This window comes from Xiphophorus maculatus, chromosome 14, assembly GCF_002775205.1.
Source record: "Xiphophorus maculatus strain JP 163 A chromosome 14, X_maculatus-5.0-male, whole genome shotgun sequence".
Taxonomy (NCBI): domain Eukaryota; kingdom Metazoa; phylum Chordata; class Actinopteri; order Cyprinodontiformes; family Poeciliidae; genus Xiphophorus; species Xiphophorus maculatus.
In genome coordinates this window covers 20,346,034-20,366,680 of record NC_036456.1, presented here as the reverse complement: position 1 = coordinate 20,366,680, position 20,647 = coordinate 20,346,034, and the positions used below count along the sequence as shown (strand labels likewise).

The 20,647-nt window shown below is 44.7% G+C and overlaps 3 protein-coding genes across 9 annotated transcripts in view; 2 read left to right on the top strand and 1 right to left on the bottom strand.

Moving 5' to 3' along the window:
- Positions 1–2,767, bottom strand: part of tfr2 (transferrin receptor 2) — a 35,761-nt gene extending 32,994 nt beyond the window's left edge. For 3 of the 5 annotated variants that reach the window (XM_023345874.1, XM_023345876.1, XM_023345877.1), the window contains exons 1-6: positions 2,670–2,766; positions 1,917–2,154; positions 1,806–1,841; positions 1,579–1,738; positions 1,324–1,504; positions 1,121–1,261 (exon numbers count right to left, since the gene is read on the bottom strand). In XM_023345874.1, coding sequence (XP_023201642.1) covers positions 1,121–1,261; positions 1,324–1,504; positions 1,579–1,738; positions 1,806–1,841; positions 1,917–2,081 — 683 coding nt within the window. In that variant the 5' untranslated portion in view covers positions 2,082–2,154; positions 2,670–2,766. Of the gene's footprint in view, positions 1–1,120; positions 1,262–1,323; positions 1,505–1,578; positions 1,739–1,805; positions 1,842–1,916; positions 2,155–2,669 lie in introns of all 5 variants that reach the window. The other 2 variants (XM_023345873.1, XM_023345875.1) reach the window with 2 other exon arrangements.
- A 5,412-nt stretch (positions 2,768–8,179) lies between these two features.
- Positions 8,180–20,647, top strand: part of LOC102236986 (H-2 class II histocompatibility antigen, E-S beta chain) — a 30,629-nt gene continuing 18,161 nt past the window's right edge. For 2 of the 3 annotated variants that reach the window (XM_023346471.1, XM_023346469.1), the window contains exon 1: positions 8,180–8,239. In XM_023346471.1, coding sequence (XP_023202239.1) covers positions 8,195–8,239 — 45 coding nt within the window. In that variant the 5' untranslated portion in view covers positions 8,180–8,194. Of the gene's footprint in view, positions 8,240–8,493; positions 8,572–20,647 lie in introns of those variants that run through there. The other variant, XM_023346470.1, reaches the window with a different exon arrangement.
- LOC111611002 (uncharacterized protein K02A2.6-like) lies at positions 16,269–19,776 on the top strand. The gene has a single exon (XM_023346467.1). The coding sequence runs from the start codon at positions 17,757–17,759 to the stop codon at positions 18,723–18,725; it is 969 nt and encodes a 322-aa protein (XP_023202235.1). The 5' UTR covers positions 16,269–17,756; the 3' UTR covers positions 18,726–19,776.

The following is a 20,647-nucleotide window of genomic DNA, read 5'->3' as shown; positions in this document are numbered from 1 at the left end:
GCAGCAAGAGATTTAAATCATAAAAACACAAAGTAATAAAACAGAACCAACAATAAAACATGACATAAAGTCAAGTTTCATCATTAAATTGATTATTGATTACGTTTCAAATAAAACTAACAGCTGGTTTTAGTCCAGATTTAAAGGATCTCAGTGTTTCAGCTGTTTTTCAGTTTTCTGTAAGTTTGTTCCAGATCTGTGGTGCATAGAAGCTGAAAGCTGCTTCTTCTTGTTTGGTTCTGGTTCTGATGCAGAACCAGAACCTGAGAGGTCTGGAAGGTTGCTATGACGACAGCAGAAGGTTCTGATCCGTTCAGTGATTTATAAACTAACAGGATTTTAAAGTTTAGTTTTGATTCATTTCCACATTCTGTCATGTTTCCTTCCTCTCTGCATAGATTAGGATTATTGACCCAAACCCTACATGTTCTCTAGAGTTCAACTTGGTGGGTCGATCTTTCATTCATAAACTTTTCTTTATGAACCTGTTGCACCAGGTCCTGGAAAATCATACTGAAGGTCCTGGGAAAGTCCTGGAATGTTTTTCTAACATTGCAGAACCTCCATGAACCTTCAACCATCAGGAGAACCTCAGTGATCCGGACCGGCCTGATCAGTTAGTGGGTCCCTCTAGAACCTGATGGCTGTCCCGTTGCCATGGCAACCGTACCAAATCCAGAGGGTTGGTTCTGGAGTCTGTTGTGGTAAAAACTTTAAACTTGTGAATATTTTCTGCTCTAACTTAGAAAAAATGAATTTTGTTTCATGGAAAGAGGAAGAGGAACCAGGAAGTTATTGATTTATTCTGTAAGAGTTTCTACTGGAGTGGACCGGTTCTGTGAGGTTCTGGTTCTGGGTTTGAGAAGTGTAAAGGCTTCAGTCTGTCCTTTTGGGTCCGGCTTCAGTCTCTGAGCCTTCAGGGAACCTGAACTGAAACTCATCCTGTTGGTTCTGATTGTTTGTGTCTTTGAACAGGAAAATGTTCTGTCTAGTCAAAGTCAGTCGGTTCTGATCCAGTGGGTCATAAAGTCAGCAACATGATGAGATAAACCTGGTAGAGGAACTGGATCGGACCGGTTCTGCTGGGCAGACAGACCCCCCCAGCCCCTCTCTGTCTCACCTGTCAGGTACCTGCAGCGTGGCGAACAGCGACTCGGTCCAGGTGTGATCCATCTGCAGCTTCCTGAACCGACCCAGAACCTCTGAGGCCAGAACCGTTCCCTCTGAGGAACCGGGAGGATGATCTGCTCTGCTGACCCGGCTGGAACGGAGACAGCCAATCAGAGGGCAGGCGCCAGTTGTTACCATGGTAACCGTGTCTACCTGACGGTGCTGAGCAGATCTTCGTCCTGCAGCAGCCTCCTCATCATCTCTCTCAGCTCCCCCAGGTAAAGCTCCGCCCCTCCGTCTAAAGGTCGATTAGCCCCGCCCCCAGGCTGCTGTGGTCCCACCTCTTGGGAACAGAGGCCCCGCCCCCTGAGCACAGCGAGGGCCAATAGGAACGCTGATAGAGAATAACATGTCAGTCACATGACCAGACCAGGTGTTGTTCTGACCAGATGATCTGTCTGGTCTTACCTGCAGTGAAGGCCATGCCCCCACACACACCTAGCAACATGCAGCCTCTACTGTTACCATGGAGACGCCTCAGCAGCCACCCTGTGACGTCACTGACAGGCCCCGCCTCCTCCAGACTAAGCTCCTCCCTCTGGGCTGCAGCTTCCTCATCTTCATCAGACTGGAGAAAGAGCTGTTACCATGGTTACAGGACAGAGGAGGCTGGGCTACGCTCTGCCGGGAGTTACCTGAGTCAGGTGAGCCGTCAGAGTTCCCATGATGCACTGCAGGGAGGAGAACAGAACAGTGAACCCAGGTCATCCTGACCAGGAGGTCAAAGGTCAACCTTTATGATTCACCTGGTGGACTGTCAGGTGAATCATGGAGGGGTCAAAGGTCAACCATGATTCTGTCTCAGTCTGCAGCTGGTTCTGTAGGTGGAGGCTCAGGCATGCTGTGGGTCGGATCTGAACCAGAACCTGCTGGTCTCCATCTGGTTCTGGTTCTGGTTCTGAGTCCCTCATGGAGACACCTGGTCCAGTCTGTCCAGGTGACACCTGTCTGTCCTCTGATTGGACACTAGAAGCACCTGGTCACCTGGATGAGGTCAAAGTTCAGGACAGGAGATTTTATCTCTCCGTCTTCATGATGACATCATCCTGAAGCTGAGCCCTGATTGGCTGACTGCTGCAGCTTCAGCCTGAGGAGGTTCTGATGATCTGGACCCGGTCCAGGTGGTTCTGATCCATCAGCTGATGGTCTTTATATCAGATCAATAATCATTGATTATTTAATATTCTGTCAGCAGGAGGTCAAAGGTCATAAGGTCACCAGGTTAATGTCACCTGTTCTACTAGAGAAACTGATATTGATTATTGATCATGAGACAAACTGACCATCAGACTGAGACCCGGTTCTGGTTCTGGACGGTTCTGATCCAGTTCAGCTCTGTGTCTACAGAACCACAGCAGAACCAGTCATCAGACTGTCAGGGTCCAGTCTGACTGGTTCTGGTTCTGGTCCAGATCTGAGCAGCAGCAGTTCCTCCTCCTGACCAGCAGGGGGAGAAATTCTCCACCTGTTTTAACAGAAACGTCTCAATCGGTTCTTACCTTCAGATTGGACCCGGCTGCTTCCTGATCAGAACCAGAACTGCTCTGTTCGGGTCGGGCTGAGTTCTGCAGGGTGACCCGGCTCGGCTTGCTGTGATTGGCTGCTCAGAAGGTCAAAGGTCAGCAGGGTGTTTGATCAGCTAACTTTATTAACAGATCAGTAAACAGAGGCGGACCGGGTCCATACTGAGGTTCTGGAGTCTGAACAGGAATGGTTCTGACTGTACATGGGATCTATTCTACAGAACCAGAACCAGAGGAGGAGTTCTGCTGGGTCCAAGAACTAAAACATGAATCAGTTCTGTAATGGACCGGTTCTGGTCTGAGGTTCTGTTGGTTCTCATCAGGTTTTAGTTCTCAGGTTCTACTGACTCTAATAAACCGTCGGTTCTGGTCCAGTTCCTCCTGAACCAGAACCAGTTCTAAACTCAGTTCAGTTCAGTTCAGAATGAACTGGTTCATGTTCATAGTTCACCTCCTAAATGTTCTGAACCAGGTTCCAGTTGAACTGGTTCTGATTGGTTTATTATTTCTCTGAAATGATATTTTATAAAAACTCATTAAGATCATTTTAATGAATTTTTCTATAAAAATCAATAAACTGAGCTGGGTCTCCTGTCTGCTCTGACAGAGACACAGAGAGAGAAAAACTGAAACTTTAATCTGTGAAACATTTAGTTCAACACATAAATTGTTCTATAGATCCTCCCAGCAGGGGGCGCTCCTGATCTGGTCAACTCTAACAGTTGTCTCTTAGCAACTGATGAGTCATCAGCAGCTGTTTTCCTGATTGGTGTTTCAGTTTGAGCGTCAGACTCGTCTCTCTGTCTTCCAGGCTCTTCCCTTTGACTTCCATTCATTTTTTAAAATTTTTTTTTCCATTTTTTTTTCTCCGAAGAGTTTTTGCGGCTCGTATTTTTTCTACAGTAGGCAGACAGGAGGGAGGGTGAGGAGATGCGGTAAAGGTCGTCGGGACCGGGAGTCGAACCCGCGACGTCCGCGCCGAGGACTAAGGCCTCCAAACGTGGGGCGTGCTAACCCCCTGCGCCACCACAGCACACCCCACATTCATTTTTTAAAACTCAGTTCATCCTGTAGATCCAAACGAACCCAAAGCAGCTCAGCTCCTCTCTGGTTCTGGTTCTGGTTCCTATCAGATCCTCACAGTTTAAGTATCTGTTGAAAAAATAAATTTACAAGTTGAGAAGTCAGAAACAGCAACTCATCATCATAACAGTAAATATTCACTGGTTTATAATATTCTGTTTGTCTCCAGCAGCTGGAGGTCAGAGGTCATGTTTTACTGGTCACATGATCTCAGTTCATAATAATCATGATGATGTCACAACATTAAACCATATTCATGATTCAGATTCAGTTTAAAATACTTTATTGATCCTAAAGGGAAAATAACTAAACTGTGATCAGAAGATTATTGAACATTAATAATTAATAATGTTTATTTAACCTCTACAGACTCAAAGACTCTGTTAGACTTCAGGCTGTTGGACCTTCAGAACCAGCAGAACCTCAGCAGAGAGTCCTGACCTGATCTGGTCCAGAGGAGATCCAGATGATCCTGATTGGTTCTCCTACAGATGATTTATACCATCATGATGACTCACTGCCTGCTGAGCCTCTGATTGGTTCGTCTCCAGTTCAGCCAGATGTTTCCAGCAGCAGTTTTTGTCCTACAGATGATTTATAATCACTGGGATAATAATTATAATCACTGTAACTCCTTCTGTCCTCCACCAGCCTGCTCTACCTGGTAACTGATGACATCATCACCAGCTGCTCTCTGATTGGCTGGTCTGAAGGTAAACCAGGTTCATTCTCATTGGTTCTCTGAACCAGATCAGAGTGGGCGTGTCTAGTGTCACATGACCTGCTGCAGCAAACAAACCAAGATGGCTCCGCCCAGCTGCCCTGATGTTACCCAGCTGCTCCAGCAGGAGGCGTCTGACTCTCTGTCTCTGATGATAAACAGAGAAACTTCTTCTGATGGTCTGATCTTTATAATGTTATAATATTTATAACGTTCAGCTCAATCAGCTGATCTCTGATGTAAACAATGAGGCTAAAGCGTTAGCAGCACTGAGATCAGTTTCAGCTACAGAGTCACTTCTTGTGTTACCTGTCACAGCTTGGTAATGGCAATTTGTAGTTTAAGTGACACATACCATGGTTTCTGTATCAGATTTAATATAAATATGAGTAATTTTATTTTGAACAAAAATAATACAACTGATTCACTGAGACCGGTTCACTTTAATGGGAGCAATGATACTTTTAATCTTAGAATGAAAGTTATCTACCAGCTCATCTCCATGGTTACTGATCTACCTTGACCTCTGAGTTGACCTTTAGTTTCTCTGCAGGTTATTCTGGGCTGTTTGGTTATCAGTCATATTATAGGCCTGTCACGATAAATGATAAATGAATTAATCGTACAATAAATTAAAACTATCAACCTCATTTTAATTATCGGCTTTATCGTCTCTTCCGGCCCTTTTCTCTTTCTGTTGATGACACTGAATGAAAAAAGGCTCAACTCCGGTGCTCTCCACTGACCTCTGACCTCATTTCCTCAGTGTAAAGCCCAGCGCAGACGACACGATCTTAGAGCTGTCGGCCGATTGTCGGCCCATTTTCAAAACCTGACAGATCACACATTAGCCGACAGAAATCCTAGGTATAACGGTTCGATCGGGTTTGGTCCTGCCGTGTGGTGTCCAACAATGGGCACAAAATAATGGCTGCAAGTTCAGTGAACTAATTTTAAAACCAGGCATTAATCAATGCTTTACTGCAATCTACCTGCAATGCATGTGGCTAGTGTCAGCGTAAAGTCCTGACTGAATGAAAATCATTATAACCTATTTACGTCACGTTAACGAAGAACAGCTGAAAAGTTACCGGGTTTATCAACTGCGGTAGCAATTTCGCTCCAACTCCTCCCCTTGTCATTTCTATATTCTTTACAAAATGTTGAATAACAGTGACTCTTGAGAAGTGGGACAAAATGGGTTTACATTTTCCCAAAAAGTGTTTTTAATTATTCCTCAAGTTCATGTACACAAATATGTCAAATAATGTTTTGGAAATGTAAAGATGATAAGGTGCAGCCTCCCAGTTGCAACATTTTTTTTGAAAATTACATTTTTAATGGACCTGACCCAGAACTTTGACCTCACCATCTGACAAAAATAAATATAAAATTATGTTTTAATGACCCTATTAGTGATATTTTTACTTTACAGACAAATGTTTCTCAAGAAACAAAAGAAATAAAACAAAAAACAACATAAAGTCCATCTGACGGAGTTGACACAGAACTGAAGGTTTTGACAAACTAGTGAGTAAAAAGAAAAACTTGATACATGTGTAACATAGTTAAAATGGTTCAGGTTAAATCCTGCTAAAATGCACCGTCTGCTGGTAAAACGGGGTATTGCATTCACCCTAGAAAGAGCGGGGAATGGACCTTACCAAGCTCCGCCCACATCCGACCCACGTGACCGCAAGTCTCACAAGCAAAGCCTAGCAGCGCGTTGTTTCTATGTAATCATGACTCCATTAGTGAATCATTTCTAGCAGATTTTCACAATAAATCAGCTACTACATGGACAGAGGAACTAACAAGTTCATGTCATCAACTGGGAGGAGGTTACTGGTTTCTCAGTCACAAGCTGGTTGCAAACCTGAGGCCAGCAGGTGTCAGTCAGTTATGGTAGATCTGAACTTTGACCTCAATATGAGAAGCTACAGACTGATAGGAGGAACCAAAGAGCTCTGTAAAGGTAAAGGCAAATCTTCTGAAGTTGGGATATAATTCATTTAATTTCACATAATTACCGCGGTAGAAGCCATTTGTTTGTTAACATTTTATGAAATATATTTGTTCTGTTTGATGTTTGTTGTGAATGACGTAAACTCACAAACGAACGAGGTAATTAGTCCAACGTTTAGAAACTACAGCGGCTGTAATGAGCCACAGCAAAGGGAAACAAAGGTAAAATAACCTGAACAGGTGATCAACTCAGAACCACTCCTACCTTTTTACTCTCTCTCTCTCTGTAGTTTAAACACATCTGTTACCGTGGCAACCGCCTGTGTCCCGCAAGACGAGCAAAGATTACGTTAAAAACATAACATTCAGTCCGTTACGATATCAAGTTTCCAGGCTTGATATTTATTTCTCGATTATTAATCAGCGCTTCCCTGAACACAGCGATGGTTGACTGACTAGCTGTACTTGGTGCTAACGTGGCTAACAGGAGTAACAGTTTAGTCCAAAGTCTTTTCTGCTAAAATAAAATCTTTAGTGTGTGTCAGATACAGACACATTGCATATTGATCTGTTTAGCTAACGTAAGACTGTGTAGCAGACAGGCTTCAAGGTGTAGAAGTTGTATCAGTTCTGCCATTATGCTGTACTTAGCTAACGGGAAGCTAAGTGTGTTTGTGAGACGGCCAGGTAGAATGGGCATCAGCCAATTAAAAGTGGCCCCTGTGGTAAGGTCCATTATGGGTAATCCTCAGAGCCATGAGGATCACTGTAGCTCCAAAGTGACAACTCTGGCACGGCTTCCTTAAGACGGGCTTTTTATTAAATGCTGTGAAAACTATAGCAATAAAACACACAGCTTTAGACATGGATACATTTACAAACAGACATGTGACACGTGCTTTGACAAATGTTACCTCGTGGCCGCCTGCCGCTTCGGAGGTCTTGATTGATTTGTCATTCACTCTAAACCAAAATATTAAGCAATTAAAACACCATAACCAGTAAATTCACAAAATATTACAAACATAACTACAAAATACCTGGACAGCTACAGGACACGAGGCTGCTACACATAGCTCTGTTCCAGGCTTCTGCTTCTTCTATGGTTATTTAAGTCTCGCAGCCTCACACATGAACACAAATCTCGCGATAACTTTCGACAAAAAATAATTTGACATGAAATAAAATACAATCATTTAACACAAATCTTAAAATGTGAACCAAACAACTTAAAATACATTATTCTATCTTTTAGAAATAAACACATTTTTTCAAGAAATAAACTATTTTATTGACACTTACACTCACTGTTGAGGTAACGTGTCTCTGCGATGTGATAAAGAAATAATATTTATAAAATATGTTTATGGTGGGGCGTGCTGTGGTGGCGCAGCGTGTTAGCACGCCCCACGCTTAGAGGCCCCAGTCCTCGACGCGGACGTCGCGGGTTCGATTCCCGGTCCCGACGACCCTTGCTGCATGTCTTCCCTCCTTCCTGTCTGCCTACTGTGGAAAAAATACGAGCCGCTAGTGCCGTAAAAACTCTTCGGAGAAAAAAAAAAGTTTATGGTTTTCGTTTTTGCATATTATTGAAATATGTTTAATCCAGGTTATGCTAGTTTTGCTATTATATTGTTTTTGTTGCGTTATAGAAATGTTTAGTTCGTGAAAAAGTGTGGCGGGAATCTCCCACACCGTAACATTATGGCTCCTCCTTGCAGGAGTTTCTTTCATGCCAGAGACTGACTTTACCTCGGTGCCCATGTGTGAAATGCAGGTATGTTTTACTAAATCTCTGTAGCAGATGGTGTAGTATGTAAAGTGGATCTATTTACTTCAGCGGAACCACTCCCCTAGCTACTGAGTTACCTAGAGGTTATCTGCTCGCGCATTGATATGTAACTTGTGAGACAACACAAGTTACATATCACGTTCATTTTCTTACCACCGAGTTGAATCCTTTATTTAAATATACTATGTAAAGACACAACAAATTGGCGACAAGGAATCTGGACCCTAAACAACTGCACGAAGTGAAAATTTAAACCGGAGGGAAGGAAAAAAGGACGAAATAAAGCAGGAGACAAAACGAAACCTAGCAACGGATACGTGAGTAACAGTGCATAGCACACAGTGAAAGGATAAATGGATAATATCTGGATTCCATGTCCAAAATGGCTCACGTTGGAAAAGTAGAGGAGTTTGATAGTTCAAGTGAAAACTGGGAATCATACATAGAGCGAGTGGAGTTGTACTGCGACGCTAATGATATAGAGGAAGAAAAAAAAAGTTCCGTCCTCCTCAGTCTAATGGGAGCTAAAACTTACAGTCTACTCTGTAATCTCCTGAGTCCTGCTAAACCATCGAGCAAGTCATATAAAGACATTGTTGATACGTTACAGAAGCACTTGAATCCCGCACCACTAGTAATAGCGGAAAGATTCAGATTTCATAAGAGGAATCAAACGAAAGATGAAAGCATATCTGAGTATATGGCCGAACTGCGCAAACTCTCGCAGCATTGTGACTTTAAAACGGGACTTGACGATGCCTTGAGAGATCGATTGGTATGTGGCATGCACTGTACGAGCACACAAAAAAGGCTACTGTCCGAAAAAGAGCTAGATTTGAAGAAAGCACTCGAACTAGCTGTCTCAATGGAAACAGCAGCTAAGGGTGCATAAGATAAGATAAATCTTTATTGTCATTGTCACAAGGACAACGAAATTCAAAAGGTGCCATCAGTCGGTGGACATGCTCAAAAACAAAAAATAACTGTCTCACAATTCACACACAATGCAAGAATCAACAAACAACTGGCAAAAAAAAATAAAAATAAGAACAGCCACATTCTCACATACACCATTCATGATGATTAATGGTTGTTTTTGATTGCATTTAGTTTTGTTATTGCTATGGGTAGAAACTGTCTCTGAGACGGTTGGTTCTGGTTCTGGTTGCTCTGTATCTTCTGCCTGAAGGCAGCAGTGTGAACAGAGAAGGTCCGGGGTGAGAAGTGTCCTTTGTGATGTGTTGTGCTTTTCTTAGACAGCGGTCGCTGTGCAGGTCCTCCAGTGAGGGGAGAGGGCAGCCAATGATTTTTTGGGCTGTATTCCCAACCCTTTGGAGAGTTTTCCTTTGAGCCGCAGTGCTGCTGTTATACCAGACGCAGATACAGTAGGTCAGTATGCTCTCTATGGAGCACTTGTAGAAGGACACCAGCAGCTTCTCCTTGATGCTGTTCCTCCTGAGAACCCTCAGGAAGTTCAGTCTTTGCTGGGCCTTTTTTATCAGCTCCAAGGTGTTCATGTTCCATGTGAGGCCCTGCTCAATGTGGACCCCCAGGAAACGGAAATCAGCTACCCTCTCCACACATTTTCCCCCAATGGTTAGTGGTGTAATGTCCGTTTTATTCCTCCTGTAATCTATTATGAGTTCTTTTGTCTTTGAGTTGTTGAGGAGCAGATTGTTCTCCCTGCACCACTGCACCAGCCGCTCCACCTCTCCCCTGTAGGCGGACTCGTCGCCTCCTGAGATGAGCCCCACCACTGTGGTGTCATCAGCAAACTTGATGATGGTGTTGCTGTGGTGGGCAGAGGTGCAGTCGTATGTGTACAGACAATAGAGCAGGGGGCTCAGCACACAGCCCTGTGGAGAGCCAGTACTAAGGCTGAGGGCAGTGGATGTATGTTTTCCCACCCTAACTCTCTGCTGTCGGTTGGTCAGGAAGCTCAGAATCCACATGCAGATGGAGTGAGGGAGACCCAGGTCCCCCAATTTGTCCACCAGTCTGTGAGGGAGGATGGTGTTAAAAGCAGAGCTGTAGTCTACAAAGAGCATCCGCACATAGCTCCCCTGCTGCTCCAGATGTGACAGAGCAGCATGGAGGGCCGTGATCACAGCGTCCTCTGTGGATCTGTTGGCTCTGTAGGCGAACTGGTGGTGGTCAAAGCCAGGAGGGAGAAGTGCTGTGATGTGACCCCGGACCAGTTTTTCAAAACACTTCGTCACCACAGGGGTTAGTGCCACTGGCCGGTAGTCGTTGAGGCAAGAGATGTGAGGTTTCTTGGGGACTATGGTGGAAGATTTCAGGCAGGATGGGACTGTAGACATGGCTAGGGACTGGTTGAAGATCCTGGTGAAGACTCCAGCCAGCTGATCGGCGCAGTCTTTCAGGACACGTCCAGGGACGCCATCAGGACCAGCAGCCTTCCTTGGGTTGACGGCCCGCAGTGTGCGCCTCACCTCGTGCTCCTCTACAAAGAGGGGTGTGGTGTTGTGGGTCGCTTGGTGTAGTGTGGCTGCCTCTGTTGGCTTCACCTCAAAGCGGGCAAAGAAGAGGTTCAGCTCCTCTGCCAGCGTGGCGTCGCCTTCCGCAGCTGCGAGGTTGGTCCTGTAGACTTAGACTTAGACTGACTTTATTCTCATTTTGCATGCACAGGGTGTATACAGAACGAAATTTCGTTGCATACGGCTCAGGACAATGCTTTGAGCTTCTAATGTTGTGAGGTTACTCCAGAATGAAATAAACTACAGTATAAAATATGAATATAAATCTAAATATAAATATAAAGTGCAGGACTGACAGTAAAATAGAAGTTATTTAGCTCTGTACATGTGCAAGGTATGAAGTGGAGACCAGTTTTTGAGTGCAGTCCAGTTAAGAGTTCAGCAGTCTGATGGCAAGTGGGAAAAAGCTGTTTCAGAACCTGGTGGACCTGCACCGGATGCTGCGGAACCTCTTTCCAGAGGGCAGCAGGGAGAACAGTCCATGGTGGGGGTGTGAGGGGTCACTGACGATGTTTCGGCTGATGATGTAGTTGGTGAGATGCTGGATTCCCTGCCAGACCTGCCTGCTGTTGTTGCTATCAAGGTAGCCCTCTATCCTCCTCCTGTAGTCAGACTTAGCCATTCTGATGCCGCTCTTCAAGTTAGCTCGGGCTGTACTGTAGACGGTCCTGTCCCCAGACCTGAAGGCGGTATTCCTGGTCTTTAGCAGTCGCTGGACCTCCTGAGTCATCCAGGGCTTCTGGTTTGGGAAGACCCGGATGCGTTTATCCACAGCTACAGTGTCAATACAGTTCTTGATGTAGCACAGTACACTGTCTGTAAAAACCTCCAGGTCCTGATGTTCAAAAACATCCCAGTTTGTCCTGTTGAAACAGTCCTGCAGCTGGTGTGTCGCATCCTGGGGCCAGGATTGGATGGTTTTGGTGATGGTTGGAGCAGTTTTCCTGAGGGGGGCATAAGCAGGAATTAAATGCAGGGACAGGTGATCCGACTGACCCAGGTGAGGAAGTGGTCTAGCCCTGTAGCCTAGCTTGATGTTGGAGTAGACTTTGTCTAGAGTGTTAGCCTCTCTTGTAGCACACTTTACATGCTGGTGGAACTTGGGGAGCGCCGTCTTCAAGTCTGCATGGCTGAAGTCCCCCGCTATGATGTGCACAGCATCTGGATAGATGCTCTGCAGATGGCTAATGCTGCCATGCAAAAGTCCAATAGCTGTTTTAGCATTAGCATCCGGTGGGATGTAAACAGCGGTTACAATGACTACGGTGAACTCTCTGGGGAGGTATATTGGTCTGCATCTAACAGTCGCATACTCCAGGTCTGGGCAGCAATGGCTGATGACAGTCGCTGTGTTAGTAACCAGGTGTTGTTCAGGTACACACAGAGCCCTCCTCCTCTGCTCTTACCGGAGTCCTTCGTTCTGTCGTGGCGCTGTACTGTGTAGCCTGCTAGCTCGATGGCAGAGTCCGCTACGTCTGGATGCAGCCAGGTCTCCGTGATCAGAAGAATACAGCTGTCCTTCACTGCGCTGTGAGATGCAGCCTGTAGTCTCAGTTCATCCATCTTGTTTGCAAGGAATCTGGCGTTCGAGAGAAACAGGCTGGGGAGCGGTGGTTTGTGTGGTTGCCTCCGTAGCCTAGCTAGCAGGCCGGCCCTGCAGCCCCGCTTCTACCTTCTCTCTCTACGCCGCCGTCGCTTCCTCCCTGCTGTGATGGTAATCCAAGGCGCGCCGGGGCTCCAAGCGTTGAAAATCAGCTGTAACATCTAGTTCGTAGCGGGCACCGATCGTCAGGAGATTGTCCCGACTGTATATGTATATACAGTGGTGTGAAAAAGTGTTTGCCCCCTTCCTCATTTCCTGTTTTTTTGCATGTTTGTCACACTTAAGTGTTTTGGAACATCAAACCAATTTAAAAAATAGTCAAGGACAACATAAGTAAACACAAAATGCAATTTGTAAATGAAGGTGTTTAGTATTAAAGGAGAAAAAAGATCCAAACCATCATGGCCCTGTGTGAAAAAGTGATTGCCCCCCTACACCTAATAACTGGTTGGGCCACCTTTAGCAGCAACAACTGCAACCAAGCGTTTGGAATAACTTGCAATGAGTCTTTTACAGCGTTCTGCAGGAATTTTGGCCCACTCATCTTTGCAGAATTGTTCTAATTCAGTTACATTACAGGGTTTTCGAGCATGAACAGCCTTTTTAAGGTCATACCACAACATCTCAATAGGATTCAGGTCAGGACTTTGGCTAGGCCACTCCAAAGTCTTCATTTTGTTTTTCTTAAGCCGTTCAGTGGTGGACTTGCTGGTGTGTTTAGGATCACTGTCCTGCTGCAGAACCCAAGTTCGTTTCAGCTTGAGTTCACGAACAGATGGTCGGACATTCTCCTTCAGGATCCTTTGGTAGACAGCAGAATTCATAGTTCCATTTATTACAGCAAGTCTTCCAGGTCCTGACGCAGCAAAACAGCCCCAGACCATCACACTACCACCACCATATTTTACTGTTGGTATAATGTTCTTTTTCTGAAATGCAGTGTTCCTTTTACGCCAGACGTAATGGGACACACACCTTCCAAAGAGTTCCACTTTTGTCTCATCGGTCCACAGAATATTTTCCCAAAAGACTTGGGGATCATCAAGATGTGTTTTGGAAAAATTGAGACGAGCTCTAATGTTTCTTTTGCTCAGCAGTGGTTTTCTTCTTGGAACTCTGCCATGCAGGCCATTTTTGCCCAGTCTTTTTCTGATGGTGGAGGCATGGACGCTGACCTTAACTGAGGCAAGTGAGGCCTGCAGTTCTTTGGACGTTGTTGTGGGGTCTTTTGTGACCTCTTGGATGAGTCGTCGCTGCGCTCTTGGGCGGCCGGCCACTCCTGGGAAGGTTCACCACTGTTCCATGTCTTCGCCATTTGTGGATAATGGCTCTCACTGTGGTTCGCTGGATTCCCAAAGCTTTGGACATGGCTTTATAACCCTTTCCAGACTGATAGATCTTAATTACTGTCTTTCTCAATTGTTCCTGAATTTCTTTGAATCTCGGCATGATGAGTAGCTTTTAAGGATCTTTTGGTGGACTTTACTGTGTCAGGCAGCTCTTATTTAAGTTATGTCTTGATTGAAAACAGGTGTGGCAATAATCAAGCCTGGGTGTGGCTAGAGAAACTGAACTCGGGTGTTAAAAACCACAGTTATAATCTATTTTAACGAGGGGGGCAATCACTTTTTCACACAGGGCCATGATGGTTTGGATTTTTTTTCTCCTTTAATACTAAACACCTTCATTTACAAATTGCATTTTGTGTTTACTTATGTTGTCCTTGACTATTTTTTAAATTGGTTTGATGTTCCAAAACACTTAAGTGTGACAAACATGCAAAAAAACAGGAAATGAGGAAGGGGGCAAACACTTTTTCACACCACTGTACACCGACCGAGAGAGCAATGAGCCACTGCAACTGCGTGCGCTGCCATCTTGGAAAAAAAAAAAAAAGCTACAGAAGACATCAGAGCTACAGAAGAAAAGCTTAGAAAACGAAGTGCATCAAATGTCCTTGGATGGGAAAAAGCAAAAATGCTACAGGTGTGGTAAATCCTCACACAAAGCAAACGACTGCTGGTTCAAAGAAAAGACATGTAGGAAATGCCACAAACAAGGCCACATAGAAAGAGCATGCAAATCAGACCAAACAAATACCCAAAAAGAAAAATCTGGAAAGAACAAAGGTTTTAAACCTAAATCAAAGGCCAAAGCAAATGAAATGCACAAAGTTACAGAACATTCTGACAACACAAACAGCAGTGAGGATGATGACCTGTCATGCTTCGAGTTACATAGCATAACTGAAGAAGACAGAAAAATAATATGGGTCACAACTACAGTGTCTGGAGTGAAACTAAAAATGGAACTGGACACAGGTTCAGCTTTGTCAGTGATCTCCGAAACCGATTATGACAGGCTGTTCTCCCACTTACCACTGAAAAAGACATCAGTGATGTTAAAAACCTACAGTCATGGCCAAATGTTTTGAGAATGATTCAAATGTTAATATTTACAAAGTCTACTGCTTCAGTTTTTATAACGGCAATTTGCATATACTCCAGAATGTTATAAAGAGTGATCAGCGTAACAGCAATTAATTGCAAAGTCAATATTTGCCTAGAAAATGAACTTTATCCCCCAAAACACATTTCAACTTCATTGCAGCCCTGCCTTAAAAGGACCAGCTAACATCGTTTCAGTGATTGCTCCATTAACACAGGTGTGGGTGGTGATGAGGACAGGGCTGGAGATCAATCTGTCATGATTAAGTAAGAATGACACCACTGGACACTTTAAAAAGAGGCTGGTGCTTGGCATCATTGTTTCTCTTCTGTGAATCATGGTTACCTCGAAAGAAACACGTGCAGTCATCATTGCACTGCACAAAAATGGCCTAACAGGAAAGAGAATCGCAGCTAGAAAGATTGCACCTCAGTCAACAATCTATCGCATCATCAAGAACTTCAAGGAGAGTGGTTCCATTGTTGCCAAAAAGGCTCCAGGGCGCCCAAGAAAGACCAGCAAGCGCCAGGACCGTCTCTTAAAAGTGTTTCAGCTGCGGGATCGGGCTACCAGCAGTGCAGAGCTTGCTCAGGAATGGCAGCAGGCAGGTGTGAGTGAACCTGCACGCACTGTGAGGCGGAGACTCTTGGAGCAAGGCCTGGTCTCAAGGAGGGCAGCAAAGAAGCCACTTCTCTCCAGGAAAAACATCAGGGACAGACTGATATTCTGCAAAAGGTACAGGGAGTGGACTGCTGAGGACTGGGGTAAAGTCATTTTCTCTGATGAATCCCCTTTCTGATTGTTTGGGACATCTGGAAAACAGCTTGTTCGGAGAAGACGAGGTGAGCGCTACCACCAGTCTTGTCTCATGCTAACTGTGAAGCATCCTGAAACCATTCATGTGTGGGGTTGCTTCTCAGCCAAGGGAGTCAGCTCTCTCACAGTCTTACCTAAAAACACAGCCATGAGTAAAGAATGGTACCAGAATGTCCTCCGAGAGCAACTTCTCCCAACCGTCCAAGAGCAGTTTGGTGATGAACAATGCCTTTTCCAGCATGATGGAGCATCTTGCCATAAAGCAAAGGTGATATCTAACTGGCTCAGGGAACAAAACATAGAGATTTTGGGTCCATGGCCTGGAAACTCCCCTGATCTTAATCCCATTGAAAACTTGTGGTCAATCATCAAGAGACGGGTGGACAAACGAAAACCTAGGAATTCTGACAAAATGCAAGCATTGATTGTGCAAGAATGGACTGCTATCAGTCAGGATTTGGTCCAGAAATTGATTGAGATCATGCCAGGGAGAATTGCAGAGGTCCTGAAGAAGAGGGGTCAACACTGCAAATATTGACTTGCTGCATTAACTCATTCTAACCGTCATTAAAAGCTTTTGTTACTCATAATATGATTGCAATTGTATTTCTGTATGTGATGACAACATCTGACATACACACATGAAAACCAGAGGGCAGCAGATCATGTGAAAATATAATATTTGTGTCATTCTCAATACTTTTGGCCATGACTGTACACTGGTGAAAAAGTGTCACCAAAAGGGAAACTTAAATTGGATGTGGTCTATGGTGACCAAACACACAAGCTAGAACTCTATGTCCTGAAAACCACAGACCCAGCGCTACTAGGGCGTGAATGGCTGAGAAGAATTCAGCTTGACTGGCATGCAATAAAAGCCCTGAATATCTCAACAGGTCTCAAGAGCTCCACCCGTAGGCCTGAGCAGAGATTTCCACAGTTATTGGAGGCTAATGCACACGTGTTCGAGAAAGGCACTGGCAAACTAAAACACCTAAAAGCAAAAATTGAACTTGACAAAGATGCCAACCCAAGATTCCACAAGGCGCGCCCGGTGCCGTATGCCCTACGTCCCAAGATAGACGCTGAACTGCAAAGCTTGGAGGCATCCGGCATTCTCTCAAAAGTTGACTGTGAAGTGTGTATATGTGGGGACTTCAAAGTGAGCATCAACCCGGTGTTGCGCATGGTGCAGTACCCTCTTCCACGAATAGAGGACATCTTCTCATCATTGGCTGGTGGGGAGAAGTTTTCAAAGATAGACTTGTCACAGGCCTATCTCCAGATGGAAGTGGAGGAGTCAAGCAAAAAGTTTCTAACCATCAACACTCATAAGGGACTTTACCAATACAATCGTCTTGTGTTTGGTGTTTCTTCAGCCCCTGCCATCTGGCAAAGAGCCATGGATCAGGTGCTCCAGGATATACCTGGAACACAATGCTACCTGGATGATATAACAGGAAAAGATGATGATGATCACTTCCAAAACCTGAGCAAAGTACTCACCAGGCTGAGTGAGTATGGGCTACAGGCAAAGAGAGAGAAATGTGAATTTTTCAAAAGTGAAATCTCATACTGCGGACATGTCATTCACAAGCACGGCTTGCACAAGTCACAAGAGAAAATTGAGGCAGTGCGCACCTAAACCTGAAAATGTGTCACAACTCAGATCGTACCTGGGTCTCGTCAACTATTACCACAAGTTTCTACCAAACCTTGCCTCAGTGCTGTATCCACTAAATGCACTGCTGCAAACAGGAGTGGAATGGCATTGGTCAGAAAAATGTGAAAAGGCATTCACAGAAACAAAAAGACTAATAACATCTGACGAGCTACTTACCCACTATGATCCATCCAGACCCATCCGTCTAGCATGTGACGCGTCCCCGTACGGCATTGGTGCAGTCCTGTCGCACACGATGGATAATGGACTTGAACGCCCAATTGCATTCGCTTCAAGGTCCCTGTGAGAGAGAGAAGTGCCGAACGCAATTATTCACAGATTGACAGGGAGGCCCTTAGTCTAGTATGGGGTATCAAAAAGTTCCACCATTACCTCTATGGCCAAAGGTTTACCTTAGTGACTGATCATCAGCCCCTAGTGTTAATATTCAATCCACAAAAAGGAGTCCCAGTGATGTCAGCTGCGCGACTACAGCGATGGGCCCTGTTCTTAGGAGCACACTCGTATGACATCAAGTTCAAGGAGACTAAACAACACTGCAATGCTGATGGTTTGTCACGCCTCCCACTGTCAACATCTGTGGAGGAACTACCATCAAAGGGTGACCCGGCAGAAATGTTCCACACAACACTGGTAGATCAGCTGCCAGTTACAAATGCCCTGATACGAAAAGAAACGCGGAATGACCCAACACTTTCCAAGGTGTATGACATCACAGTACAAGGCTGGCCTGCCCAGGGGAATCCATACTATCCTGAGTTTTCAGCAAGACATGATCAGCTGTCAGTCTGCCAGGGAACCTTGATGTGTGGATCACGTGTGGTAGTGCCCTCCAAGCTTCGCACCAGAGTGTTGGACAGTCTGCATGAGGCTCACGTAGGTACGGTGAAGATGAAAAGTCTGGCCCGTAGCTATGTATGGTGGCCAGGGATAGATAAACAGATTGAGGACATCACCAAAACATGCCCAGGATGCCTGAGCGTTCAAAACACACCACCACAGGCTCCCCTACATCCGTGGGAATGGCCGTCTGTACCCTGGCAGAGAGTGCACATTGATTTTGCTGGTCCGTTCATGAACTCTATGTTTCTCATTGCTGTGGACGCTCACGCAAAATGGCCAGAAGTAGTCCCAATGAAATCAACAACATCAGAAAAGACTATCTCTGTTCTGAGAACCATCTTCGCCAGGAATGGCCTACCTGAGCAAATTGTGAGTGACAATGGCCCACAGTATACTTCTGAAGAATTCCAAGACTTCATGAAAAAGAATGGTATCAAGCATTTCAAGTCAGCACCTCACCATCCAGCAACAAACGGGTTAGCAGAACGGTTTGTACAAACATTCAAAAAGTCCATAAAAGCAATGACAAAAGAAGACATCTCTCTTCAACACAAAATTGACAATTTCCTCCTGGTGTAGCGCAATTCTGTCCATGCAACAACTAATCAGACACCTGCAATGCTGTTTATAAACAGACCGCTCAGATCTCGCATTGACCTTGTAACAGCCGTAATTGTGTAGTGTCTCTTTAAGATACTTTAGTATTGTTAATGACGTCACAAGTATGCGCCACGGCTTCTCTGTAGAGAGCGTGGGAGAAACGTGCTAGACAGACATGTTAGCTCTCTAACTTTTTAGTAACGTTACGGGTTGTTTGGACGCTGCTAATCTTCATGTCTGATAATATAGCAGCTGTTCAACCGGGCTTGTAAGGTTGGTGAAGAGCGTATTTATTAAAGGACAACACTGGGGAATTCCCAGTACCAGTGTGTGTGAGTTTTTGATCGCCCTGACGAGGCTGCCGCCTCCTCTCCTCCCTTAAATGTGGCTCTTTTCATTGGAGCCCAAGCCACACCAAGTGCTTATCTTCAAGAATTAGAGAAAGCATATGGTAATGTAACAGGAGGGGAAGAGCTGTATATTCAGTTTCTAGAGACACATCAGAACAGTGGGGAGAGGGCGTCTGACTACCTCCGTCGACTTCAAACTCTGCTGCAGGAAGTTGTAGAAAGCAGCGGTGTGGCCAAGCAAGACTTTGACTCTCAGTTACTAAAGCAGTTCCTCCGAGGCTGTTGGGATGATTCCTTAATAACTACACTGCGTCTGCAAGAGTCAGGTTATAGCGCACACACCATTTTGACGTTTTCAGAACTACTGTTCAAAATAAGAACATATGAAAAAGAGAGCAATTTAAAGGAAATGAGGAGAAAGCGATATATGGGGGCAAGCTCAACCAAAGTCCATACCAGGACTCATTTCACAAGTGACACCTCAGAGCCCGCTGGCAACACACTCCCTCTAGGACCAGATGTCTATTCCAGAGAGCAACTGGAAGAGAGGATCAGGCAGTTGGAAGCTGAGCTTCAGAGAAATGTGCCATTTGGTGTTTCTACCTATTCAGTCTAGAGACAGGCCAAATGACCTGAAGGATTTTATCTAGCAGGTGCTTTTGTTCAGTAAATAGGGCCATTACCTTATAAGTACCCTGGTAATGGCCTCAACGCATCTCACAGTTGCACAATTGTTCCTTAGACTTCGACTTCGACTTAGACTGACTTTGTTGTCATTTTGCATGCACAGGGTGTATACAGAACGAAATTTCGTTGCATACGGCTCAAGACAATGTTTGAGGTTCCAATGTTGTGAGTAAAATAAAATACAGTATAAAATATGAATATAAATCTAAATATAAAATATAAAGTGCAGGACTGACAGTAAAATAGAAGTCCACCCGTCTCTCCTGCACCCCAATGTATGCCTGATAAAGCACATGTGCATTCAGTGCTGCCATGTCAATCATGTTTGCCAGGTTTGCTGACCAGCTGTCACATAGTGATGGAACCTTGGTCACCCCCCGCAAGATTATGACTGAAATAAATGCCATTAGTTCTTGTGAACTAAATAGGTGAAGCAGTCACCTATTTATCCTCCACAGCACAAAAGGCTGCATGCAAATTTGCATGTGCAAAGTCTCCCAGATTTCTTTTGCTTACACTTTTTGCATGATTTTTTTGAGGTGGATCAACACAATTAATTTGGTTAGTTTATTTCTAAACTGTCATTTTATACCCTCTTAGCTTTATTTCAAAGAGAAACATTACTCATTTCTTTTAGAAAAACCTTTGCATACTTTTTGAAACAGATTGTATGTTTTGCAAACTCTATGTACATTTGGCAAAATGACCTGGATAATGCAGCACAACATCATGGATCAACTGCAAAAAGTCACATCTCTCCAAAAACATCGCTTCAAAACTAAACTGAGTTGTAGGTATCATAGATACCCACCCTCAACATGGACTATTCACATCCCTACCTTCTGGCCTGACGGTCAACGACCA

What these genes read in the sequence shown, in the direction of transcription:
- LOC111611002 (XM_023346467.1), top strand. Translation starts at nt 17,757, where the DNA reads ATGTCAGCTGCGCGACTACAGCGATGGGCCCTGTTCTTAGGAGCACAC.